This window comes from Labrus mixtus, chromosome 9, assembly GCF_963584025.1.
Source record: "Labrus mixtus chromosome 9, fLabMix1.1, whole genome shotgun sequence".
Classification (NCBI taxonomy): domain Eukaryota; kingdom Metazoa; phylum Chordata; class Actinopteri; order Labriformes; family Labridae; genus Labrus; species Labrus mixtus.
The window spans coordinates 26561615-26589348 of NC_083620.1; the positions used below are offsets into that span (position 1 = coordinate 26561615).

General features: G+C 41.7%; 1 protein-coding gene across 1 annotated transcript; it reads left to right on the plus strand.

Annotated features, from left to right (window-relative positions):
* prx (periaxin) lies at nucleotides 1-27085 on the plus strand. Its single transcript, XM_061045785.1, has 9 exons — nucleotides 1-58; nucleotides 5175-5230; nucleotides 6769-6876; nucleotides 8470-8595; nucleotides 9135-9294; nucleotides 10601-10794; nucleotides 10919-11157; nucleotides 11374-24512; nucleotides 25526-27085. Exons 1-9 carry the CDS (start codon nucleotides 1-3, stop codon nucleotides 25810-25812), a joined length of 14367 nt encoding a protein of 4788 aa, XP_060901768.1. The 3' UTR covers nucleotides 25813-27085.
* The last annotated feature ends 649 nt before the right edge of the window (nucleotides 27086-27734 follow it).

Below are 27734 nucleotides of genomic sequence, written 5' to 3' on the forward strand. Positions count from 1 at the left end.
ATGAACCAAATCAACAACAACGACGTGTTCCACATGTTTATCCTGTACCAACGTGTCGGTATGAGGATGTGTTGCTGTCGACTTTAGAGGATACTGAACATTTACAGCTAACACTGCCGTCTGTCTCATTATTATTAAACAATCAGCCTTTGCTGTGTGAAGCTTGGATGAATTGTTGCAGTCTTGTTGCCTCTTCTTGTATTATTCTAAGGGACAAATTGAAGCTTGATGCTGAACTAACAAACATTAACAGAGGAATAACTTATCTATGCAGTTTCCTGCAGTGAAAAATGTAAATGAACTGAATCTTCCCAGACTGATAAAGTGTCCAACTTGCAGAGAACTTGCAGAGAAGCATTACTCACCTCGTTGTGACTAAGCTTTTAGCACAAACTGTGCTGAAGATGAAAGTTGCTGTCAGAGCGAGTTGAAGTTTTTCTTTCCCCACTTTAAGACGTCCCTCACAGACCCGCCTGCACTATCACCAGACGACTTAATCCTGCTGCTGATAGACAAACTGAGGAGAGGCTGACACGCCGAAACACGCTCCTTAGGTTTGTTCTGTGATCTTCAAATGCTGAGCTCATCAGGAGAGAAGTCAGACGGCAAGAAGTGAGAGTCTTACAGTCTGCCTCGTGCTCACTGCATTAAGACAAATGTAAACTTTCTGTACAGGCTGGAGAGATGATTTCAGGTGTGAACGCAGCTATAGATGGAATCTTCAACAAAATAAAAGATGGCTCTGCTCATTTTGACAAGTTATTTCTTAACACAGCAAATAATCTGATCTGTGTCCTGTTGGTTCATGAGTGCAGGTCGCTGTATGCATGTTTAAACATAATGCATCTTTGATTCCTGCGCCATCTCGTAACCTTCACGAGCATCTCTTGTTCTTCCTCTGAGATTGAATCTGCCTTTGAGGCCTTTGTCTTTTTCATCACACGGCTGTGGTATCCTGGTTACCTCTCCTGCCTGGTGGTTTTAATAGTTTGTCTCACCTGTTCCACTGCTGTTTTCTCGGACCTCTAAACTTTTATTTCCTTCAGTACGTCTCTCTAATTATTCAAGTGCACTGGAGTGCAGCAGTAGAAACAGAGAAGAGGAACTACAACCTGCCCACCCGGACTACTAAGATGTCGAGTGACACACAATCACTCTGTTACATACATGATTACAAAGAGCTAGATTCAGATCTCCAGCAGGTGTCACATGTGTGAAGTCAATGGAAACACAATCAGTTATACTTTAAATAAGTCGGCATTCAATTTGAAGAACCCCCCCCCCCCCCCCCCCCTTCTCTGCTCTTTACCAGGCCGGGGGTCCGCGCTGAGGCATGTAGAGGCATGCAGATGTGTGAGTGTGATCTATAAAAAGAAAGGACCGCAAGGCATTTCAAATCTTCTCCTCCTCCTCCTCCTCCTCCTCTGCTGTCCCTTCATTCCTCCGCTCGGTGCAGGGAGTGCCTCCTCCTCCTCCTCCTCCACCTGCTGCAGTCCGTCTGCCACAGAGCTGCAAACCTCAGACAGTATTCCTGATTGATAATCACATTTATTTCTTTAAATTCATTCTCTTCTCCTTTAGTGGTTTGCGAACTGTTTATCATTTCTGAGCTCAGGAAACGTCAAAGTTTGGTAACAGAAATTTGTTTGAATTAATTGCCAAAAATGTTCATGACCAAAATCACTGTGCACGTCCTTTTCCCGCTGCGTGTGCTGTCGAGACATCTCATTATGTGTTTTCTGACCGCCATGCACTCTCAGGTTATCAGTACAGCATGTGGAGTGGTTGCACCTGTTGTTGCTGCTGATTCAATGTCACTCACTCAGCACTGGGATAATAACAAAGCCGAGATCTCAGCACTCAACAAACTCAACATCTATGTTTGACAAATAAGTGACGCAAATATGTCCAAGATGGCGTTTAAATAAATAAAAAATTCTCCCTTTATATTTGTAGTTATTTGATTTTGAAGTGACTGTCAGGAGAGGAAAAACATCATAGACTGTCATTGTATGATTTACAAAATCTACGGAAGCCCTGAGCCGACATTTTACATCATACATTTCATTTACTCATTTTTCTGATAACCAGTAATTTCCGAGTTGTTTTCTCAAGATCTCAAAAATATTTATCTCAAAATAAGAAGGTTTATTTATTTGTCATACTGGGACTATTTTCTGACGATGTAGAACAAAAACAAAACAATAGGCTGGTCACTGAGACAGGCCAGCAGGATGCCAGTAAATTAAGCCTTTTTCTGTGTTTACTTTGTGTTTTTAAACTCTTAGGATATGGGATAAGTACGTCGAGATCTGGAAGGGGAAAAAATGTATTACAGGAAAAGAAAATTATATAAAATGTATGCTCACATGTCCTCTTATAGCTTCTGTATATAACATTAACTTAAACAAATATTCTACAATTCTACAATTCTAAGATTCTCTTATCAGACTCTTTTATCCAAAGCGACGTACATCAGAGAGTAAGAACAACACAAGCAAGGATCTAGAAAAAAGGAAACAATGTCAGTAAGAGCAAACGATCAGCTTTGAGTCTGATTGGATACACAGGTGCTGACAGGAAGTGACCAGAGGCAAAGCACAACATTGAGGGCAGTTCTTGAGAGCTCTAATCAGTATAGAAACCATCTTATAAGTCGTCGTTATCAAACAAAAACCATCGTCATTACCATCATCATCATCAATAATATGGAGACCATCATCATTAAGTTAGTAGGTATTCATGAAAGAGCTGGGTCTTCAGCTTTTTCTTAAAGGAGCAGAGGGACTCATTCCACCACCGGGGGGCGACAGAGGAGAAGAGTCTAGTCAGAGACTTAGGACCCTGTTGTGAAGGTTGGAATCAGACGCCTTTCATTGGCAGAGCGTAGTGGGCGAGAGGGAGTGTAGACCTGGATGAGAGAGTTAAAGTAAGGAGTTTTAAGACAGTATACAGTATCAGTGAGGGGCTAATGATGTGACTTATTATTGTAACTCTTGACGGCCCCAGGAGCAGCAGAGTCACTGATGTATGAGGAGCTGAGGATGGTTTTGATTCTCATCACTTCATGTGACTGAGAGTATATCGTCTCCTGAGAGCCCCTCTCTGCTCCTCTGTGACTGATACACTGACGGCTCGGCTGCACTGAATGTGTGCTATGTGTTCCTGTGACCTCGGAGACACCAGATACCTCCAACACACCCAAACAGGCACGACATCCACACACACACACACACACACACACACACACACACATAACTAAGCTGAGGCAGTTAAAAAAGTGATCACATGAAGTCCGGACTGTGAGGAATGAGATGCCGGGGGTCACAGTGACAGAGGGTCATAGAGACCCCTGAACCAGCAGAGACATGCTGCTGATAGACTGATGGTAAACTGAGCTTTTACACATTCAACAATTTATTCTGTCCAACCTGCAATCTTCACCTTTATGCCACGTTGAGTTGCTCGTAATGCAAGTAATGCCAAAACAAAGTACATGTGAAAGAAGAAGAAACCCGCTTAACACTGTCAAACTATTTATTTTGTTAATAAAGTACTTTAAAGCTGTACTTATATTATTTTGCCCCCCCATAAGTAACACCGATAAGTAAGGTTACATTGCATGTGTGTGAAAAATAAAAACTTGACTTCAAACAAAGAACTCAAACTTCTTTCTCCTGGCTGAAACTTCTTTTTGAGGTCGTTGATTCCCCCTCGACTTTGTTTCTGTGCCACCATGAAATGCAGTCATTTCATGTATTTCTGCTTCTACCTGTTCATGGGACTTACCTGAGTTTTAAAGTAATGCAAACAGTTGCTTAGCCGCTGACTATATGGACATCAAGTCATTACTGTAAAGCCGTTCTGGTTCACAGTCCTGGCCTATTACACTCCTGCGAGCCTTGATTTAGTGTTTATTTATTAAAAGTGTTGATGCAGCTGTAACTGATGTATCTGCATGGTCTTAACGATGGAAAATAAAACCGGGAACTGACCGTTAAGTGTCACAGCCAACAAGAACGAGTATCTGATCGTGTGACTGTGATGACTGTGAGTGTGATTGTGGTTTGAGACGGGGAGATCTGGCACATCTTTGTCGCAGATTTCTGAGTATCTGTCATTGTTGACTCTCATTTACTGAAACTGTTCCCAACTTTGCGTCTGACGTCACTTTAATCGACTGACTCAGATCGAGATGAAGACACGGAGGTCTGTTGATTCTGCTGCAGCTTTTTGGCTTCATGATATTCTCCAGCAAACATTTTCGAGGGTCTTATATGTCAATGTCAGTTTTGTCTTTACCCATCTGAGCTGTTTAAGCACCATCAGATTTCAAAAAGTGCCTGAGTGGAGGGTTTAGACGCTGCAGGCTCGGGTGGATAGTTGATAGATGCAAAGCCATACTGCAGAGAGAATTTCAAGACCGCCAACCCTAGAAGTTAAGGACTGACTGCCCCGTAACTTCAGCAGACGTTAAACACCATGTGCACAAACCTGACAGAAAACACCTGATGCGACTTCAGTTAATTTACTGTCAGAAGAGACAGTCCTGATCTGATGGCATGTCCATGGTGACTGCTGTCGTCCTGTGGTGTACGGGAAAATGTACCAAAAATGTATCTGGATTTAATTAAGATTCCACTTCTACTCATGCAGGACATCATTCAAAGCACACTTTAAAGAGACTCCTGGCTTCATATCTGTTTATATTTGATGTTCCACTTTGTGTGCCATTTCAAACTGATCCCACAGTGAGACGTCTTGATTTTTAATCAGCTTATGAATGTTTAAAAAACCTCTATGATAAAAAATATTCTGTTCACCTTAAAAACAAATATCGGTGAGTTGACCCACATGGAAATGACTTAGTGAAATTTATTTTTCTCTTAACCTCATTGTTGTTCTGTGTCAAATCGATCATGGTTACTAGACAGGTGTTAGTTTGCCCCCCCCCCCCACAGGACAGTTATACCCTAACCCTAATTCCCCTCGTTCCACTACCTCGGCTTTAAATCCTTCCTTCTTTTTTTTTTTTTTTTTTTAAATGAAAGTCTCATAACAAATAAAACCCTTTTTCAGGTGCCTATATTTCATCTTACAGTAATTGAATAAGATAAGCTCACAGTTACTGAAATAACCTGAAATGAAGCTGGAATGTTTTTGTGTTTTTTTAGACTCTGACAGAGACCAAGAGGACAGCCATGTTTTCAGCCAGAGCCGAGATTCAGCCGTAAGTAAACACACAACTCAAACTACAGTCATGCTCTTGTAGAAACATAAACGCTGTTGTGGTTCCTCTAAAGTGAGAGACGTGTATGTTTTATTATTGTGGCCTCGTTCCCTTTTAAAAGCTCCGTCTGTCCTGCACACAGTAAAAACACTCTTATTTTAACTCTGTTATGTGATCGACTGTAGACAGATGTTACTGAGGATGTCTCCATTCTCTAATCTAATATGAAGAAAACATCTGTGCATCATTACACTTAGAAAGACAGTTGTTATTTATGCTTGGCTGTGCACCAAAACCTGCAGGGTGTTAAAACATTTTGCCCTTGTGGTTTAGTGTTTAGCTGCAGCAGAATGTGTGTCTGCATGTTTCTAAATTGTTTGTTTTAAATTAATGTAAAACTAGGCAACTTTTGAGAAACCAGCCAGATTATAAACTGGATTATGAATGTATTAAACATGACACAATGAAAAAGCCTCTATCCCTCAGTGATTGAGGAGTGAGAGTCCATGAGAGAGGAGATCCAACGACTCTTCTCTGCCGTTCAGAGGCAACGTGTTTGTTTGTTTTTGCATGTTGAAGACTTTCTAAATTGAGCTGAAAGTGGACAGTCAAAATGTGTCCATAATGAATTCATTGGACGGACTCTTTATGGGTCTGCATGGATCCTTTTTCGGTCAAAGCGTTTCATTTATTCGAACAAAAATAATAGGTAACAATGCTCCTTAAATCAATTCAATTACTGATGAAGTTATAACATCTAATAAAATAAAATGATATGCATTGGTATTTCAAGAATGTAGCTCTCGATGTGCACAGGAAACTTGTCCTTGGTTTCAGAGGTCTCCGCAGCCTGCGGGTCACAGCGACAGGTGAAGTGCTAACACAGGATGTTTTTACAATCTATGTGAGAGTTTATGAAGTGAGCGCAGGAGAGGAAGGAGGCGTGGGAGGCCGGGACGAGACGAGTTTCCTCAAGAAAGCAGGTTAGAGGTGAAGGAGTTCAGCTCAGTTTGATCCTGTCTGTTTCAGGGAATAAAAAAAATAATGCAGACAACACATCAAAATAACGAGATTTGATATTTTATTAAATTCATGCAGTGCAAGATAAGAGAGCGAGAGACTGTATCCGGAATCAGGCCATCATTCATCTGCAGATGAAGGTGAACATTTGAGTTCCTCAGAGATTAAAACTTTTACCGCCTCTGTGCTCCGACTGAAGTTCAGTTTTTAGAAACTGTTTAAGAAGTCATATTAAGATGTCGAGACCTGATCGTCAAGTTTAGTGGATTAATAAGAGCAACAAATAGTCAGAATACAAAAAAACATCAGAGTTCAAAAAACCTATGGTGTAGCTTCAGAGTTTGATGTATTTAAAGCTGTGAAGAAGTTCTCCTGGAGCTGAAAAAATCAGTCAACATTAAAAATGAAATAAGATAAAAATCTATCAGATTTGCAGCTGCAGTGCAAAGCTTTCATGGCCGCCCAGCTCCAAGTCAACCTGAACGAACATGAACACGATCTTCTGCTGTGTGTGACAGGTAAAAGACAAGAGGCGGTCGCCCCCCTCGAACAGATCCCCCTCCGCCCAGCAACGCAACCCTCATCACAGCGGCTCCACAGACGAGCAGGAGAGCCCCGAGAGGGTGGTGAGACACACACACACACACACACACACACACACACACACACACACACACACACACACACACACACACACACTGTGACACATATACATTCATTCATCTCCAGGGAGGTTAGATTGAGTCAATAAAAGAGTTTCTTCCCTTGTCATGTTTGTTTATAGCAGAGTAGGAAATGTTTGCATGTTAACACACTGAAGACAGACGGTGAATGTGACAAACATTATAACTGTTAAACATCAACCTGCTATCATCATCCCAGTAAAGCAACTCAGTACGCTGGCATTAAGCCCAAAACATTAACTGTGCCTGAAGGCAGGCTCACTAAGAGGGGTTGTGTAAAACTTTAAACAAAGTGAAACACAATAATTGAGAACAATTTGGTCAACCAGAAAATCTGTGTTTTACAAAGTATCTCTTCCTTTAATTCTCACAAACAGACAAAAACCAACGTTTTAAAATACTGTCAATGTGTAAAGAAAGAAATCAAAATGCTGCTGCTGCTGTGGGTTCTTTTCTTTGGACTGGTCGGTGTAACCCTGACCTCAGGACCCTGACATGAACAGACATTTTTATAAACTTCATTGTTCTTCAGATATATTTGGAAAGACAGACCCAGTTTAAAGACCTGACCTCCTGACCCAGCAGCCACCAAGCCCATACAAAACTGGATCACAATGGTGCAGCCTGATCTGCTGAGGTTATTGTCCAGCACATAAACAACCTTTCATTTCTCCCAGCTCAGCACACATGCCAGTCCTGGCTTCTTTCACAGCGCCACAACAAAAACCTGTATGTGGTGGATCTGAAACCAGCTGCAGGTGGTTGTAAACACCCTGCACCGCATTCTTGGACAAAAAAAAAAGGCATGTTAGCACTTTGGGAGTTTTTGTGAAACAAAATAATGACGAGTGACACCTGCTGGTTTCTAACACCTGAAATGATAAAAACATTAATTTGAGGAGTTTTTACATGTCAATTCTTGTCACAGAACCTTATAATACCCGTAACTGCTGCTATCAGGACGGTGTTGGAAGAAGAACATTTCAGCACGCTGCCTAAACAGCCTTAGGTTAAACTTTCCCCAGCAAAGATTCACAGTGAATGAGTGTTAGGCGTGTCCAGAGAGGTGGCCAGGGGTGACATCAGCCCTCTTTAAATCTTTAAATCTGATTGGCCACCCGAAAATCTAAATCTATGATTGACTATTTGCATAATCAGAGGCGGGACTTAAGTTAAAATGTAGCTTTTTCCATAAAAAAATCCATTGCAAAACCTCATGCACGCTGTCTAAATTTAATGTCTTTTACCACAAACTTCACGCGACCCCTGCATAAAGGGTGATATTCTTCATCAGAAAAACAACTTACACATGCAGAGGACAAAATAAGCAGAGATAAGAGAGAGGTATTTCTTTGTCCACATGGGGCGCCAAAATCAACACAAACCAAAAGCTCCTCATAGGATTGCAGGATTGTTTTAGCTGTTCTCTTGTATCATCCACCTACACTGTAGAAAATCCTAAGTGCTCTGTGTGGTGTGTGTGTGTGTGTGTGTGTGTGTGTGTGTGTGTGTGTGTGTGTGTGTGTGTGTGTGTAGGTGCAGAAGGAGAAGCTCCATGCAGAGTTGAAGAAGGTGTTGAGTCAGAAGAGAAGTCACCTGAGAGAGTCGACCTGCCAACTGGCCCAACCAGAGATGGATTCAGAGCCCACAGAAGAACAAGCCGTATGTAACGACTGTGTTTGTATTCATTGTCAGTTTAACCCTCGACTGTGATTATAATACACCCTCTGTTTGGGTGTAGGCCCTCAAAGCTGCATGATGCAACTTTGCACATTGATTGACCTTAAATAATGATGATGAGTAACACTTTAATGGACCTTAACATCCACAAGAATCCCTGTTTCTTTTGACGTTTTAAAATGATTATCTGTATTTAAGACAATGAGGGTAAATCGACAGCCCCCTTGTTGGTTTTAGTCAGTCATTCTCACTTTCTGATGAAGAGAAATTAGGTCCTGATGAGTCCTGACTGAGTTGGATAGTCACAATACTGCTTGGGTGAAAGTCCCATTAAATACATTTTACATTTTGTGCAATGGATCCTGGTCATTTTGTGACTTCATGTTAACTCAGAGGATTCATCTCCAAACATGACTCAAAAGAACAACAGCTTAATCGACAGCCATTTAGATGATCATTATAATACTAGTTGACAGGTTTTGTCTGAGGTACTACAAGTGGGGTGCTTGTGTGCGTTTTAGATCATTGAGGAGGTCTCTAAGTTGGTAGAAATCGTGGTGGAGACGGAGGCGGAGGCTGGAGCGAGCGGCTACAGTGTGACTGGTGGAGGACAGCGAGGGATCTTCGTTAAAGATGTCCTCAAAGACTCGCCAGCTGCTAAACATCTCAGTCTACAGGAAGGTATCTGCGGTTACATCTGAACTGTTTAGGAAGCAAAGATATGAATTAAAATTTAAAAAAAACACGTACACTGCAAACTCTGAGCCATTGAGTGTGTCCTGGGTTTTTGCTTCATCAATATAAAAATGTTTGATATTCAGTTCCATTTTAAAGCCTAACAATTAAATCCATCATAATTTTATACAACAGAAGGCGGGCAGACCTTAAAACTGAATGTGTAAGAGTTGCAGTTCCTGCCTGTGGCCACTAGAGAGCAGAAGATTTTACATGCAAATGTATCCAGAAAACGACGGTCAAGCAGAGCGTTCATTCAGATTTGAATATTGTGTTAGTTAATTATTTACAAAGCAAGTTACCCAGCATTCCCCTGACCCTTCCAAAAGGCAAAAACAGTTTTAATTTTATTATCTCATTTTTACAATTTCTTGGAAGTTATCATTGGTGCTGAACAAAATGCCTCTGGGTGCTAGAACCAATCAGAACCAATCAGTTAAACACAACATGTGTCGAAGAGCAAGGCTTTTTGGCTAGGTACGCAATTTCAAAATAAAAATCTTATGTCCTCTTGTGTGAAATAAAATATTGACATTTGGCATGAGATGATGAAGTGGACAACACTTGCTATTTGCATGTGAGGTAAAAATGAGTCATCATTTTAAACCTGCTCCATCTGAGATAAATGGTTGTGATTGGCTCCATCAAATCCAAAAGGGTCCTGAAATTGTTTCCCCGAGAAATAGCTGACCCTCCAGTTATCCTGGGGAACCAGCAGAGTCAACTAATACTACTGATTCATCTATATGACATACAACAAGTTCATAACAGAAAGACTGACTAGTGTAATGATCACCCTGTCACTGCTGCCCCCACGTTAATGTCAATTTACCGTTCTCAAGCAGAAGTCTGTTGAAAAGATCCACAATGTATGAAAAGTCAGTTGGTTAAAAACGAGCAGAAAAAACATTTGTTCTGTGTATATTCTGTGTAAATCACTAATGCTACAACCCTAGAAAGCTTTGATTCCTGTGACTCCGACCGTGTTACCTTTTCAAAATCCAACCAAAACAGCAACCACAATCAAACAAACAAAAGTTAAAGGTATGACAATATATTTTTAGTGTGTGAAGGAACAAAAAGACAGTATAGAAACGTAGACATTTTGAATAGGTGTATAGTTTCATGTTGATGCAGTGACAGTGTTTACATATTTAGAACGGCAGCTGGAATCTATTGTTATTCTTGAGAATAAACTACTTTTATAGGTTTTAAACTGTACAGTTTGATTGATGATGTTCTCCATGTGAAGGTGACCAGCTGCTGAGTGCCAAGGTCTATTTTGACAATGTGAGGTATGAAGACGCTCTGAAGATCCTTCAGTGCGCTGAGCCTTACAAGGTCAGCTTCCAGGTGAAGAGGACCATCCCTGGGGCAGAGGTCAGCGTGAGACCTCGAGTTCCCAGTGTGGAGGTCAAAGGCCCCAAAGCCAAGATGGCCAAAATGGTAATCAGTGTTAAAATTCTATATTTATATTTGTCATATGTATGTAATTGGCCTTTTCACTTAGAGGCCTTCAAATGTTGTTGCTAATCCTCACGTCATTCATAAGTGTCCGTGCCTATTTCAGAGTGTGAAGGGCACAAAACCATTCAAGACAAAGAAGAAGAGAGGTGGTCGTTTTGGTCTGAAGAGGCTGAAGGAGAGACGCAAAGAGGAGCTGGTGATCGAGGGAACGCCCCCCAGGCTGGAGATGAGCGACGTGGACGTGGAGTTTTCTCTCCCCAAATTCAAACAGAGTAGGAGTGTGAAGGTGGAAGCCGGAGGAGCTGAAGGAGCCACAGCCATGGGGAAGGCCAAGAAAATCAGGTTGATGTTTTTTTTTTTTTACTGGTTCCAGTTACTTGCTGTAGAAACACAGCAGCAAGAGTAGATGCTTGTTGGAGTAAATGATGATGGTATTTCTAAAGAATAGAATAATACAGTATTATTTTCAGAAAAGTTTATATGGAAAATGTTATCTTGCGCTTTATAACAATACATAATTCTTCTTCTCTCCTTTCTTTCTATAATTGGTTCTTTCAGGTTTCCTGGCCTGAAAATGAAGAGTCACGCGGGAACAGAGAAAGGAGGAAAAGTGGAAACAGGAAGATTTGAGGGACAGGTGAACATCTTGCAACCAGAGGTATCCGGAGCTAAAGCAAAAACAAAAGGAAAGGGACACAAGTTTGGGATCACCTTTCCAAAGAGCAAACACACAAAGACAAGCTCGGCTTTGGAAGTTGGATCTGTGGAGCTCAAGCCCCCCACTGTGAACATCCGGCCACCATCAGTGGAGTTCAATCTGTCTGTTGATAAAGACATTAAGGCGCCTGATGTGGAGTTTGCACTGCCTTCAGGAAAAGCTGAGGCCTCTTTGCCTTCTGTGGAGGGAAAGGGAGAAGTCAAAGCTCCTAAAATTGACATCAAAGGAAGAGCTGATGCAGAGGCGGCTGGGGGAAAAGTTGACGTAGACGTAGGCAAAGGAGATGCAAAGCTAAGAATGCCAAAGCTAAAACTACCCAAAGTTAGACTCTCGCGTCATTCAGATGAGATAGATGGTGACATCAAGGTAAAAGCCAAGGGGATAAAAGTTCCTCAAACTGACATAACACCTCCAAAAGTTGAAATCAAAGCAGGTGAGATCAGTCTCCCTGAAGCAAATATAACCAAACCAAAGATAGAAAGTAATCCCACAGGAAAAGCTGCATCTATTCAAATGCCTTCAGTTGATATTTCTTTACCAAAATTAAAGGGAAAGTCTGACATCGACATCTCTCTACCTGAATACGAAGGTGCTGGGAGGACAACAATTAAAATGCCAGCTGTTGACTTCTCTGTGCCAGATGTTGATGTGGAAATGGACACCAATCAAAGAATTCCCGATGAGGTGGAGGGCACATTTAAAGGGCCCAATATCTCCATGCCAAAGATTGATCTCTCCTTACCAAAGATGGGATCATCCAGTGTAAATATCGAAGGTCCAGAAGGGGGAGGACAATTCAATCCACCCTCTGTTGATATCTCTCTCCCAAAAATGAAAGCAGAAGTTGGAGACGTGAATATGGACTATTATGTTGGTGGAGATGGGAAGTTCCAAATGCCGGATTTTGACGTTTCTTTGCCAAAAATTAAGACGCCAGGAGAAGTAAATACACAAGGGAAAGAAGTGGAGTGGGGCTTCAAGTTACCTAACGTAGACCTGACCCTACCCAAAGGCAAAGCAGGAACAACAGACATTGAAGGAGGAGAAAGATTTAAGTTACCATCGTTTGATATCTCCCTCCCTAAAATGAAGACAGGTGAGGTGGAAGCGGACATTGTAGGGCCTGAAGTGAAAGGTGGTCAATTTAAAATGCCTACACTTGACATTTCTCTTCCCGACGTACCCAAGCTTGAGGGTGGAGGTCAAATCCAGATGCCCTCTATTGACATATCACTACCAAAAGGACCAGAGGTCAGAGGAAAAATGGAAATGCCATCTATTGATTTCTCACGTCCAAAAGGAAAAATAGAGGGAGATGTTGATATTGACGGACATGGAAGTAAAGGAGGAAAGTTTCACATGCCTTCAATTGATATCAGACCTCCAAAAATAAAAACTAAGGACGTCAATGTCGATATAGAAGGACCTGAAGTTCAAGGAGGAAAGTTCAAAATGCCATCACTTGATATTTCAGCACCTGATATAGGAACTCCTGGGATAGATGTCAACATTGAAGGTCCAAAGGTGAAAGGAAGAAAGATTGAAATGCCAGACATTGATATTTCACTCCCCAAAGGAAAGGCAGGAGGAAAATTTGAAGTTGAAGGACTTTCTGGTAAAGGAGGAAAGTTACACATGCCCTCACTTGACATCTCTCTTCCTAAAATGAAAGCTAAGGGACCTGAGATAAACATTGAAGGCCCAGATGTTAAAGGTGGAAAGCTAAACATGCCATCACTTGATGTTTCTTTGCCCAAAATGAAATCTCCTGACATAGATGTCAGCCTGCAGGGTCCTGATGTCAAAGGAGGAAAGTTCAGCTTACCAAGTGTTGATATGTCACTTCCTAAAGGAAAACTAGAAGGGGACCTCGATCTTGAAGGCCCTGAGGTGAAAGGAGGGAAATTCAAAATGCCAAAATTTGATGTCACTTTACCAAAAGTGAGTCTACCAAAGATTGATGCCAATGTGGAAGGACCAGATATGAAAGGAAAAGTGGAAATGCCAACAGTTGATATTTCACTCCCAAAAGGGAAAGCAGACGTGGATATTGACATTGATGGACCCAGTGGCAAAGGAGGCAAGTTTCACTTGCCTTCATTTGACATCTCTCTTCCTAAAATGAAATCTAAGGGAGCTGATGTTGATATTGAAGGACCTGAACTCAGTGGTGATATTCATCTCCCAGAAGGTAAAGTCGAGGGTGGCCTGAATATTCAAGGCCCTGATGTAAAAGGAGGCACCTTTAAAATGCCTAAATTTGATGTCTCGTTGCCTAAAATGAATCTCCCAGAAGGTAATATTAACCTAAAAGGCCCAGACATCAAGGGTAAAAAGATTGAAATGCCAGACATTGATATTTCCCTCCCCAAAGGAAAAGCAGGTGGAGATATTGAAATTGGAGGACATGCTGGAAAAGGAGGGAAATTCCACATGCCTTCACTTGACATCTCTCTTCCTAAAATGAAAGCTAAGGGACCTGAGATAAATCTTGAAGGCCCAGATGTTAAAGGTGGAAAGCTAAACATGCCATCACTTGATGTTTCTTTGCCCAAAATGAAATCTCCTGACATAGATGTCAGCCTGCAGGGTCCTGATGTCAAAGGAGGAAAGTTCAGCTTGCCAAGTGTTGATATGTCACTTCCCAAAGGAAAACTAGAGGGGGACCTGAATCTTGAAGGCCCTGAGATGAAAGGAGGGAAATTCAAAATGCCAAAATTTGATGTCACTTTACCAAAAATGAGTCTACCAAAGATTGATGCCAATGTGGAAGGACCGGATATGAAAGGAAAAATGGAAATGCCAACAGTAGATATTTCACTCCCAAAAGGGAAAGCAGACGTGGATATTGACATTGATGGACCCAGTGGCAAAGGAGGCAAGTTTCACATGCCTTCATTTGACATCTCTCTTCCTAAAATGAAAGCTAAGGGACCTGAGATCAATATTGAAGGCCCTGATGTTAAAGGTGGAAAGCTAAACATGCCATCACTTGATGTTTCTTTGCCCAAAATTAAATCTCCTGATGTAGATGTCAGCCTACAAGGTCCTGATGTCAAAGGAGGAAAGTTCAGCTTGCCAAGTGTTGATATGTCACTTCCCAAAGGAAAACTAGAGGGTGACTTAAATCTTGAAGGCCCTGAGGTGAAAGGAGGGAAATTCAAAATGCCAAAATTTGATGTCACTTTACCAAAAGTGAGTTTACCAAAGATTGATGCCAATGTGGAAGGACCAGATATGAAAGGAAAAGTGGAAATGCCAACAGTTGATATTTCACTCCCAAAAGGGAAAGCAGACGTGGATATTGACATTGATGGACCCAGTGGCAAAGGAGGCAAGTTTCACTTGCCTTCATTTGACATCTCTCTTCCTAAAATGAAATCTAAGGGAGCTGATGTTGATATTGAAGGACCTGAATTTAGGGGTGATATTCATCTCCCAGAAGGTAAAGTCGAGGGTGACCTGAATATTCAAGGCCCTGATGTAAAAGGAGGCACCTTTAAAATGCCTAAATTTGATGTCTCAATGCCTAAAATGAATCTCCCAGAAGGTAATATTAACTTCAAAGGCCCAGACATCAAGGGTAAAAAGATTGAAATGCCAGACATTGATATTTCCCTCCCCAAAGGAAGAGCAGGTGGAGATATTGAAATTGGAGGACATGCTGGAAAAGGAGGGAAATTCCACATGCCTTCACTTGACATCTCTCTTCCTAAAATGAAAGCTAAGGGACCTGAGATAAACATTGAAGGCCCAGATGTTAAAGGTGGAAAGCTAAACATGCCATCACTTGATGTTTCTTTGCCCAAAATGAAATCTCCTGACATAGATGTCAGCCTGCAGGGTCCTGATGTCAAAGGAGGAAAGTTCAGCTTGCCAAGTGTTGATATGTCACTTCCCAAAGGAAAACTAGAGGGTGACCTGAATCTTGAAGGCCCTGAGATGAAAGGAGGGAAATTCAAAATGCCAAAATTTGATGTCTCTTTACCAAAAATGAGTCTACCAAAGATTGATGCCAATGTGGAAGGACCAGATATGAAAGGAAAAATGGAAATGCCAACAGTTGATATTTCACTCCCAAAAGGGAAAGCAGACGTGGATATTGACATTGATGGACCCAGTGGCAAAGGAGGCAAGTTTCACATGCCTTCATTTGACATCTCTCTTCCTAAAATGAAAGCTAAGGGACCTGAGATAAATATTGAAGGCCCAGATGTTAAAGGTGGAAAGCTAAACATGCCATCACTTGATGTTTCTTTGCCCAAAATGAAATCTCCTGACATAGATGTCAGCCTGCAGGGTCCTGATGTCAAAGGAGGAAAGTTCAGCTTGCCAAGTGTTGATATGTCACTTCCCAAAGGAAAACTAGAGGGTGACTTAAATCTTGAAGGCCCTGAGGTGAAAGGAGGGAAATTCAAAATGCCAAAATTTGATGTCACTTTACCAAAAGTGAGTCTACCAAAGATTGATGCCAATGTGGAAGGACCGGATGTGAAAGGAAAAGTGGAAATGCCAACAGTGGATATTTCACTCCCAAAAGGGAAAGCAGACGTGGATATTGACATTGATGGACCCAGTGGCAAAGGAGGCAAGTTTCACTTGCCTTCATTTGACATCTCTCTTCCTAAAATGAAATCTAAGGGAGCTGATGTTGATATTGAAGGACCTGAACTCAGTGGTGATATTCATCTCCCAGAAGGTAAAGTCGAGGGTGGCCTGAATATTCAAGGCCCTGATGTAAAAGGAGGCACCTTTAAAATGCCTAAATTTGATGTCTCAATGCCTAAAATGAATCTCCCAGAAGGTAATATTAACTTCAAAGGCCCAGACATCAAGGGTAAAAAGATTGAAATGCCAGACATTGATATTTCCCTCCCCAAAGGAAGAGCAGGTGGAGATATTGAAAGTGGAGGACATGCTGGAAAAGGAGGGAAATTCCACATGCCTTCACTTGACATCTCTCTTCCTAAAATGAAAGCTAAGGGACCTGAGATAAATATTGAAGGCCCAGATGTTAAAGGTGGAAAGCTAAACATGCCATCACTTGATGTTTCTTTGCCCAAAATGAAATCTCCTGACATAGATGTCAGCCTGCAGGGTCCTGATGTCAAAGGAGGAAAGTTCAGCTTGCCAAGTGTTGATATGTCACTTCCCAAAGGAAAACTAGAGGGGGACCTGAATCTTGAAGGCCCTGAGATGAAAGGAGGGAAATTCAAAATGCCAAAATTTGATGTCACTTTAACAAAAATGAGTTTACCAAAGATTGATGCCAATGTGGAAGGACCAGATATGAAAGGAAAAATGGAAATGCCAACAGTGGATATTTCACTCCCAAAAGGGAAAGCAGACGTGGATATTGACATTGATGGACCCAGTGGCAAAGGAGGCAAGTTTCACATGCCTTCATTTGACATCTCTCTTCCTAAAATGAAAGCTAAGGGACCTGAGATAAATCTTGAAGGCCCTGATGTTAAAGGTGGAAAGCTAAACATGCCATCACTTGATGTTTCTTTGCCCAAAATGAAATCTCCTGACATAGATGTCAGCCTGCAGGGTCCTGATGTCAAAGGAGGAAAGTTCAGCTTACCAAGTGTTGATATGTCACTTCCTAAAGGAAAACTGGAGGGTGACTTAAATCTTGAAGGCCCTGAGGTGAAAGGAGGGAAATTCAAAATGCCAAAATTTGATGTCTCTTTACCAAAAGTAAGTCTACCAAAGATTGATGCCAATGTGGAAGGACCAGATATGAAAGGAAAAATGGAAATGCCAACAGTGGATATTTCACTCCCAAAAGGGAAAGCAGACGTGGATATTGACATTGATGGACCCAGTGGCAAAGGAGGCAAGTTTCACTTGCCTTCATTTGACATCTCTCTTCCTAAAATGAAATCTAAGGGAGCTGATGTTGATATTGAAGGACCTGAATTTAGGGGTGATATTCATCTCCCAGAAGGTAAAGTCGAGGGGGACCTGAATATTCAAGGCCCTGATGTAAAAGGAGGCACCTTTAAAATGCCTAAATTTGATGTCTCGTTGCCTAAAATGAATCTCCCAGAAGGTAATATTAACTTCAAAGGCCCAGACATCAAGGGTAAAAAGATTGAAATGCCAGACATTGATATTTCCCTCCCCAAAGGAAAAGCAGGTGGAGATATTGAAATTGGAGGACATGCTGGAAAAGGAGGGAAATTCCACATGCCTTCACTTGACATCTCTCTTCCTAAAATGAAAGCTAAGGGACCTGAGATAAATATTGAAGGCCCAGATGTTAAAGGTGGAAAGCTAAACATGCCATCACTTGATGTTTCTTTGCCCAAAATGAAATCTCCTGACATAGATGTCAGCCTGCAGGGTCCTGATGTCAAAGGAGGAAAGTTCAGCTTACCAAGTGTTGATATGTCACTTCCCAAAGGAAAACTAGAGGGTGACCTGAATCTTGAAGGCCCTGAGATGAAAGGAGGGAAATTCAAAATGCCAAAATTTGATGTCTCTTTACCAAAAATGAGTCTACCAAAGATTGATGCCAATGTGGAAGGACCAGATATGAAAGGAAAAATGGAAATGCCAACAGTAGATATTTCACTCCCAAAAGGGAAAGCAGACGTGGATATTGACATTGATGGACCCAGTGGCAAAGGAGGCAAGTTTCACATGCCTTCATTTGACATCTCTCTTCCTAAAATGAAAGCTAAGGGACCTGAGATAAATATTGAAGGACCTGATGTTAAAGGTGGAAAGCTAAACATGCCATCACTTGATGTTTCTTTGCCCAAAATGAAATCTCCTGACGTAGATATCAGCCTGCAGGGTCCTGATGTCAAAGGAGGAAAGTTCAACTTGCCAAGTGTTGATATGTCACTTCCCAAAGGAAAACTAGAGGGGGACCTGAATCTTGAAGGCCCTGAGATGAAAGGAGGGAAATTCAAAATGCCAAAATTTGATGTCTCTTTACCAAAAATGAGTCTACCAAAGATTGATGCCAATGTGGAAGGACCAGATATGAAAGGAAAAATGGAAATGCCAACAGTTGATATTTCACTCCCAAAAGGGAAAGCAGACGTGGATATTGACATTGATGGACCCAGTGGCAAAGGAGGCAAGTTTCACTTGCCTTCATTTGACATCTCTCTTCCTAAAATGAAATCTAAGGGAGCTGATGTTGATATTGAAGGACCTGAACTCAGTGGTGATATTCATCTCCCAAAAGGTAAAGTTGAGGGTGACCTGAATATTCAAGGCCCTGATGTAAAAGGAGGCACCTTTAAAATGCCTAAATTTGATGTCTCAATGCCTAAAATGAATCTCCCAGAAGGTAATATTAACCTAAAAGGCCCAGACATCAAGGGTAAAAAGATTGAAATGCCAGACATTGATATTTCCCTCCCCAAAGGAAAAGCAGGTGGAGATATTGAAATTGGAGGACATGCTGGAAAAGGAGGGAAATTCCACATGCCTTCACTTGACATCTCTCTTCCTAAAATGAAAGCTAAGGGACCTGAGATAAATCTTGAAGGCCCAGATGTTAAAGGTGGAAAGCTAAACATGCCATCACTTGATGTTTCTTTGCCCAAAATGAAATCTCCTGACATAGATGTCAGCCTGCAGGGTCCTGATGTCAAAGGAGGAAAGTTCAGCTTGCCAAGTGTTGATATGTCACTTCCCAAAGGACAACTAGAGGGTGACTTGAATCTTGAAGGCCCTGAGATGAAAGGAGGGAAATTCAAAATGCCAAAATTTGATGTCTCTTTGCCAAAAGTGAGTTTACCAAAGATTGATGCCAATGTGGAAGGACCAGATATGAAAGGAAAAATGGAAATGCCAACAGTAGATATATCACTCCCAAAAGGGAAAGCAGACGTGGATATTGATATTGATGGACCCAGTGGCAAAGGAGGCAAGTTTCACATGCCTTCATTTGACATCTCTCTTCCTAAAATGAAAGCTAAGGGACCTGAGATAAATATTGAAGGACCTGATGTTAAAGGTGGAAACATTGACATGCCAAGTATTGACATTGCACTTCCCGGAGGAAAGGCTGAAGGCAACCTTAATATTCACGGCCCTGAGGTAAAGGGTAGCAAATTCAAAATGCCCAATGTTGATGTTTCTCTTCCAAAGTTGAACCTACCTGAAGGAGATTTCAAATTTGAAGGATCAGAGATGAAGGGAGGAAAGATTGTAATGCCCGCTATTTCAGTTCCAGAGGGAAGTGTCGAGGGTGATATCAATATCACAGGACCATCAGGAAAGTTTGGAGAGCCAACAGTTGAACTATCTGGTAAAAAGGGTGGTGGGCTCCACTTGCCAACAGTTGACATAGAGTTCCCCAGATTTGATCTTGACTTTAGCGTACCCTCTGGTCTGAAAGACAAAAGCCTCAAAGCCCATGGTCCCGATGGGTCAGGGAAGTTGGAGGTGTCTGGTCTCAAAGGAGATGTTAAGCCAGCCAAGTTGAAACTTAAGGGTGCAGACATTGAGACAGATGGTGTAGAAGGTCAAAGTGCATCACTTAAACTTCCCACAGTCAAACTTCCATCAGTGGACATCTCAGCTCCAAAAGTGGATCTAGACTTTGGACTTAACAAACCTAAAGGTGATGATGTGGAAGTAGAGCTCCTGAAAGCAGAGGGAGGCAGGCCTTCTTCAGGGGGCAGCTTTGATCTACCCAATGTCAACCTCAAGTTCCCCAGTTTTACACTGCCTAGATTTGGTGGAAAGTCCAAGAGTGGTGGTTTGGAGATATCAGGAAAAAGTCCAAAAGGAGACATTTCCCTTAGCCCACCACATGTGGAAGGTCAGATTAGGGCACCATCTGTAGAGTTTGATGGGGATGGAAAAGTCAAGGTGAAGAAATCTAAAATCAAAATGCCTTCGTTTGGTTGGTCAAAAAAGGATGCAGATGTATCTGTGTCTTGTCCTGACGTGGATGTTAGAATGAAAAAGGGGAAAATTGACATTCCTAAACCTGACATCAATGTTGAGGGCCCAAACGATGAATCAAAACATAAAGTGAAATTTCCCAAGTTTAAAATATCATCACCAAAAGGTCAACTGCCAGAAGCAGAGGTTGACGCAAAAGAGGAAGCAGATATTGAGGGGAAAGGTGGCTTCCATGCACCCGATGTCACGATTAAACTACCAAAATTCTCAATGCCAAAATTTGGCTCTAAAGAAAAAGCTTTAGGTAAGTCAGGTGGTAACCTTGATGCTAAGGCCAAAGTCAAGATGCCCTCTGTAGAGCTTTCACTTCCAGAAGCTAAAACACCTGATACTGAGGTTCTTATTCCCAAAGCAGAAGTTGATGTTTCAGACGCTGATATCAGAGGTTATGAGGGAAACCTTAAAATTCCTAAAATGCCGACTATTGACCTTTCAATCCCCAAAATTGACCTTGATGTGTCTCTGCCAAAAGTAAAGCATGAAGCGAGAGCTGATGGAGTGGAAGGAAAATTGAAGATGCCAGATATTAAAATGACAAATGTTGATTTGTCGCTTCCTAAATGGAAAACAGATGATATTGAAGGCACTCACATTGGAGCCAGCGCAGAAGGGGGGAAATTCAAAATGCCTAAAATCACTATGCCTGACTTAGATCTATCCTTTCCAAAGGGTAAGTCCCCAAAGATTGAAGGACCCGAAGTGGAATTAAAAGGAGGTGAAGGAAAATTCAAAATGCCTAACATAACAATGCCATCAATAGACATGTCCCTTCCCAAAGGAAAACCTGGAGACCTAGATGCCCCAGGCATTGAAATAGATGGTGATGGAGGTGGCAAATTTAAGATGCCTCATGTCAAAATGCCGGATGTTGACATTTCCTTGCCAAAGATAAACACTGGATTAATTGGCTCTCCAGATGTGGATGTAGAAGGAGAAGGAGGTAAATTCAGAATGCCTGGCATCAAAATGCCAAACATTGACTTATCTCTGCCCAAAGGAAAGACCGGTAAATTAGAGGGACCTGATGCTGAAATTGAAGGAAGGGGAAAGATAAAGATGCCACATGTCAAAATGCCAAACGTTGACATTCACCTGCCAAAAATGAAAACCGCCAATGTTGATGTACCTGATCTTGACGCAAAGGCTGGGGGAGGAGGAGCCAAATTTAAAATGCCCCATTTAAATATGCCCTCTGTGGATATTTCACTGCCCAAAGCAAAGATTGACAGTCCTGAAGTTGAAATAGATGGAGGTAGTGGAGGGAAGTTCAAAATGCCTCAATTGAAAATGCCAGATATTGATATCTCTGTGCCAAAAGGAAAGATTGAAGGTCCAGAGGTGGAGCTCAAAGGGGAGGGTGGAAAATTCAAGATGCCACATCTCAGCATGCCTTCTGTTGATATTTCACTACCCAAAGGAAACATTGAAGGTCCAGAAGTTGAAATAGAGGGAGGTACAGGAGGAAAGTTCAAAATGCCTCAATTAAAAATGCCAGATATTGATTTATCTGTACCAAAAGCAAATATTGAAGGTCCTGAGGTTGAGCTCAAAGGGGAGGGTGGAAAATTTAAGATGCCACATCTCAGCATGCCTTCTGTTGATATTTCCCTACCCAAAGGAAAAGTTGAAGGTCCAAAAGTTGAAGTTGAGGGAGGTCATGGAGGAAAGTTTAAAATGCCTCACATGAAAATGCCAAATGTTGATGTGTCTCTGCCAAAAGGAAAGTTTGAAAGTCCAGAGGTGGAGCTCAAAGGGGAAGGTGGGAAATTCAAGATGCCACATCTCAGCATGCCTTCTGTTGATATTTCACTGCCCAAAGGAAAGATGGAAGTTCCAAATGTGGAAATGGAGGGAGAAACAAGCGGAAAGTTCAAAATGCCTCACATGAAAATGCCAAATGTTGATGTGTCTCTGCCCAAAGGAAAGTTTGAAGGTCCAGAGGTTGAAATTGATAAAGGTGCAGGAGGAAAATTTAAAATGCCACATCTCAGTATGCCTTCAGTTGATATTTCATTACCTAAAGGAAAGATTGAAGGTCCAGATGTTGAATTCAAGGGACGTGGAGAAGGAGAATTCAAAATGCCTGGTATGAAGATGAAAGATGTTGACATTTATCTTCCTAAGGGAAAGATTGAAGGTCCAGATGTTGAAATAGAAGGAGGTACTGGGGGAAAATTCAAATTACCTCATATGAAAATGCCAGATGTTGACATCTCTCTACCCAAAGGAAAATCTAGCAAAATTGAAGGAGCAGAGTTTGAGGTTGAGGGAGGCGGAGGCCAAATGAAATTGCCACACATGACAATGCCTTCAGTAGACTTTTCACTGCCAAAAGGAAAGGTTGAAGGTCCCAAAGTTGAAGTCAAGGGTGAGTCAGGAAAGTTCAAGATGCCAAAGATTGATATATCTCTTCCTAAAGGCAAACCTTCGATCCAAGGCCCAGAGATAGAGATTAAGGGAGATGAGGGGCAGTTCAAGACTCCAAATGTGGCTATATCTCTACCTAAAGGAAAAACAAATATCAACACACAAGAGGTGGAAATTGGGGCAGAAGGAGGAGCTGTCACGCTGCCATATATCAAGATGCCAAAGGTTGACATTTCACTTCCTAAAGGTAAAAGTAAAGATACTGAAGCACCTACAATGGAGATGGATTTCAGAGGAGGAAAGATCAAAGGCCCCGATGTTAAACTTTCTAAGGGGACGATACCAATGGAAAAATCAAGTGGTGTGGAGATCAACTTACCAACCATTGAGACAGGAGGGGAAACCAAAGTGCCAAAAGTCACATCACCCGATCTGGACATGGATGTAACACTTTCTAAACCGAATCAAGGCACAGTTGTTGAGGGAGAGAACAAAGGCCTAAAACTTAAGATACCAACAATAGATATCAAAGTTCCAAAGGGAGACCTTGAGCTTGATATAGGACTGCAAAGAAGGGAGGGCAAGAAGGACAGGAAAAAAGTTGAACTACCTGAATTTGAGCTCCACACAACAGAACCCAGCAGCAAAGCGAAGGGTGCAAAAGTTAAAGGGACAAGATTCAACATTGGAATGCCAAAAAAGAAAAATGGCAAGGATTTGGCAGCAGAGGTTAAACCTGAAACCCACAACGGACATAATGAAAACAAATATCGTATTAACATCCCAGTGCCAGGGGTTATTTCATCAAGTGTACAAGGCTCAGCCAGCTCAGTAACAGAAGAAGAGGGTGGTCTCTCCTCCAGAGCAGAAATCAAAGTCCCCAGGATTCCAGATATAGATTTTGATATAGGTACGTCACAGGATGAAGATGAAGATAAAACAGAAACAGGCAAGAAAATCAAAATCCCCAAGTTTGGTGTTCCACTGCCCTCGATATCCCCCAAGGGAAGACGGAATATCTATGGGCAAGAAATTCAGTATGAGGGTCCCAAGATGCCCAAAGTAAAGAAGGCTGTTTTTGTCTTGGTAAATCCTCCAACAGATGAACCTGCTGCACGCTCAGGCTGCCTAGAAGAGGAGTCAACGACAGAGGACCTCGAAGTGAAGATGCCCAAGATCAAAATGAAGCCAAGTTTTGGGAAGTCCAAAGATAAATCAGCTTCAATGGGCACAGAGAAAGAGTGGGTGGAAGGGGAGAAGTTAACGGGGGGGGAAATGACAGTTCCCCAAGTTAATCTTCCAAAGATAAAGCTCAGCTCTCCATATGGCAAAATGGCTGCAGGGGAGGAGGACACTGAAATGAGTGTGAAACTAGGAAAGGATTTGTCATCCGTAGAAGTGGGGGAATCCAGCGGACTTGCATTTAAAACCGGCAAGATGGGCTCGGCTGGTTTTAGCGAGGAGCTCTCCAAGGAAGTGGTATCATCTCTTGCCAGAACAGATATGCTGGACAGGGACAGCTCAGACTCGCCCTCAAGTTTGACCATGGAGTTCAGCTCTACGAAGGTCCAGTCTTGGAGCGAGGTTGAAAGCAAAAGCTGGGAGTCTGAAGAAAAAGAGTCTTCCCCCTGGTTCAAGGTTCCTAAGTTCACCCTGAAGCCACACTCCACAGGTAAGAACAAAGAAAAATTCAAGCTGCAATGAAAAGATGAGCTTTGTTCTCCTGAAAATTTCTAGAAGATTTCAGGACAGGATCATAAAGCTACAGCATCAGGCGCTATGATGACTGTTTTTGCCTGTATAAACACGGCATGGGTAATTGGACTTATTCACACTATCAACAAATAAGTGGTAAAGAACAAACTTGCAAGCAGACAAGAGAATGACGCAGCTTCGCTATGTGGACAACGATCATGCCGGTTGCTCATTGGCCGAGTGATATTAACTTCATCACCCTGCCTACTTGCTCGCGGGAGTGGGACACTAGCTCACCCCCACTTCACATGTCATTTTTACCAAGGGACTGGCAGGAAACATTCTTGGTAAAGTCTGGGGTGAAAAAATTGTCCATTTGCGTTAACACATGCAGTCCACCCAAAAAAAAATCAGGAAATTTTCAGGAGTTTTGTGCATATGTCAAAACACCATTGGACTTTCATTTACAGTGAATTGACACCGTTTTTATTTTAACAACCAGTTTACTAATCGCGGCTTGTAAGAATCCGCCTCTGCTGTGTGTTTTTGTAGATGCCTTGAGAAACATGAGTAATCTGGGTTATTTCTGCTTAAACTCAGAAAACACACAATTCAACATAGCAGTACATTACAAACTAGGGAAGTATAGTTAGAGAGATATTGACCTTGTGTGTTGCATTGTGGGAAATGTATGCTAATGACTAAAAGTCTGTCTATGTTAGTTTCTACAAAATGTAAGCAAAATACAATATTAAACCACATCGGTATTTCTTTAAGAGAAAGGCAAACCTGTGCAAACACAATACATCAAATATTGCCTTCCATTACCTTTGTGTTTAACATGTTCTGAATCTATAAATGATTAACATACAATCTCCTGCTTTCTCTCTATTACACAAGACTAAGTTTCTTTTCCCACTTCCTTTCTTTATCTGTCCTCCTCTTCTGCTTGTTTCCTTTCCTTTCCTCCTCCTCCTCTTCCTCCTGCAGGCTTCCTCCAGATAACTCCAGAGGGTTCTCCTCAGGCCCAGAGGAAGGGGGAGGTGGCAGGCGAGGTCGATGTCTCGGGGTCTTTCTGCCTCCACACCTCAGAGCACAGCTTCACCACCCAGGAAATGCCCGAAGAACACCAAGTCTCCTCCACAGAGGAGGGAACTCTCACCATGGTGACCAAAACCACCAGAATCACCCGGCAAGTCGTCACCACCGAAACACGATCAGGCGAATCTTCGACAACCACAACGTCACCACACAAGGCGTTGGACTTTGACTACTGAGGATGCTGTAATGATATCTTAAATGTCTTTGAATTGTGTTGTTTTTCTTTGGTGAGGGTGCAGTGTAAGCTGAGCCTGCAAAGTGGAAAACATTGTCAACATAAAAGTCTTTATTTTATATTTTAACAGTTGAGGAAAATTGAGATGAGAAAAATTACATTTCATCTTTGAGCATTTTTGTCATTACAGCAGCAACAGAGTAATATATATAAATCTTTTTTTTTGTTACTGTTCTTTGAGTTTCGTTAGTTTAGTCCTAATTATTTATCAGTTTTGTTTGGTTTTTCAGGTTTCTCTCTAAATGTAAACATGTGGTGTTGCTTCATTATTTATTGTTGTTTGTGGGTTCAACTTATACTGTAATGAGTCATTGACAAGCATCAGCATCATGGCTTCCACCATGACTTTATAGAGCAGTACAGGCCAGAGTAATATTCATGTATATACAACTTTATAAATGATTTTTTTGAGCAGTATCCCCTCAATTTGAAATGTAATTATTTTCATATCTACCAGTACAAATAATCTTTTTGTTTTTTGGCTGGATAACTTATCGTGTTTCTCTTGAAAGAGAAGAGTGAGCTTTTTGAGATTTTAGGCTTTTCTCATTTTCTTGCCATAGTTTTATATTTTGAGCATTTATCTGGTGCTGTGAGGTAGTCACAGTTAGTGAGCGAGACACTCTGGACTCTAATCTGCTGTGGGGATCAAACCTGTGACCCTCTCGTCAAAGGCTGTTCTCTAAAATGTAGGCCACCCTGCTGCTAATGTATTTTATATTTATGTTTATACTGTACACTGCGAGGAGAATATCGGTGCTGTTTGGCACTTAAACAAAATCAGTGAAAAGGACCTTGGTAGTGTAAACTGTTAAACATTTGATCTCACTACCTAAATAATTTTCTCTCTGGGCAGATGTTATCATTACACTGCTACAATGTCAGACCTAGTGATTGGAGAGTGGTCTGGTCTCAAAGCCATCCCCTATAAAATAGATCCTCGGTAGCAAAGAAAGAGGTCAATAGGGGACTCAGGCACAACTATAATGTTTTTACACGAGAACATTAAACACAACCCTGAGACAAGAGTATTGTTATGTCGAGGTAACACACAATGAGTAGTATCTATGTGTAATAGAGATGTTTTACTTCTCTGGTTTTAACAATTCTTCAAAGTTCTCTTAGATGATAAGGGTTTCAGTGCCAAGTGTTTCTGTCAGAGCTGATTTTGAGAGGATGTTTGTTAAAATAAAATTATATTCACATGAAAAAGATTCAAATTGGAATGTCATGATGTCTTCACTTAAACAAATTTTTCATTTCAAAATAAGTCATGGACTTTAGGTGGTTCAGGTTTTTAGTGTTCATTTCATTAATCGGCTGAAGGACCTGACACACCTAGGAGATCGATGGTCGTCGGTCCCAGTTGGTCCGTCGGTGAGCGATCGTTGCTCTAGTTTTTGCGGTGTGTCCAGCTCCGTCGCTACCTGTCGGCCCCCGTCTGCCTTTTTTCAGCTGATTTCGACATGTTGAATCAGCGTCTGTCGGCGTCGTCACGGTTGGTGAGAGAAGTCACTCTGATTAGCTGTTCAGCTTAGCGAATCAGTGCACAAGAAGAAAAAAAAGAAGTGACTAGAGTCAAGATGCAACTGTTTGTCAGACATTATTCTCGATTAGATGTACCTTTATTACGAGTGGTGAGCGAGTGTAAAAAGTGTCTTCTCGTATCACAACATTCTTCTCCGTCCTTGTCCTCTTCCAGTTTCCCTTTTTTGGAATGACGATTACAGACTACCGCCGCCTGCTGGCATGGAGAGTTATTTCCTCTTACGCATGGGCAGAATGTAAGTGGTGGTTAGCCGTTAGCTGTAGTCTTTGCGGTGTGTTCAAGTGCAACTTTTTTGGCCAGAAAGGAGAAACAGG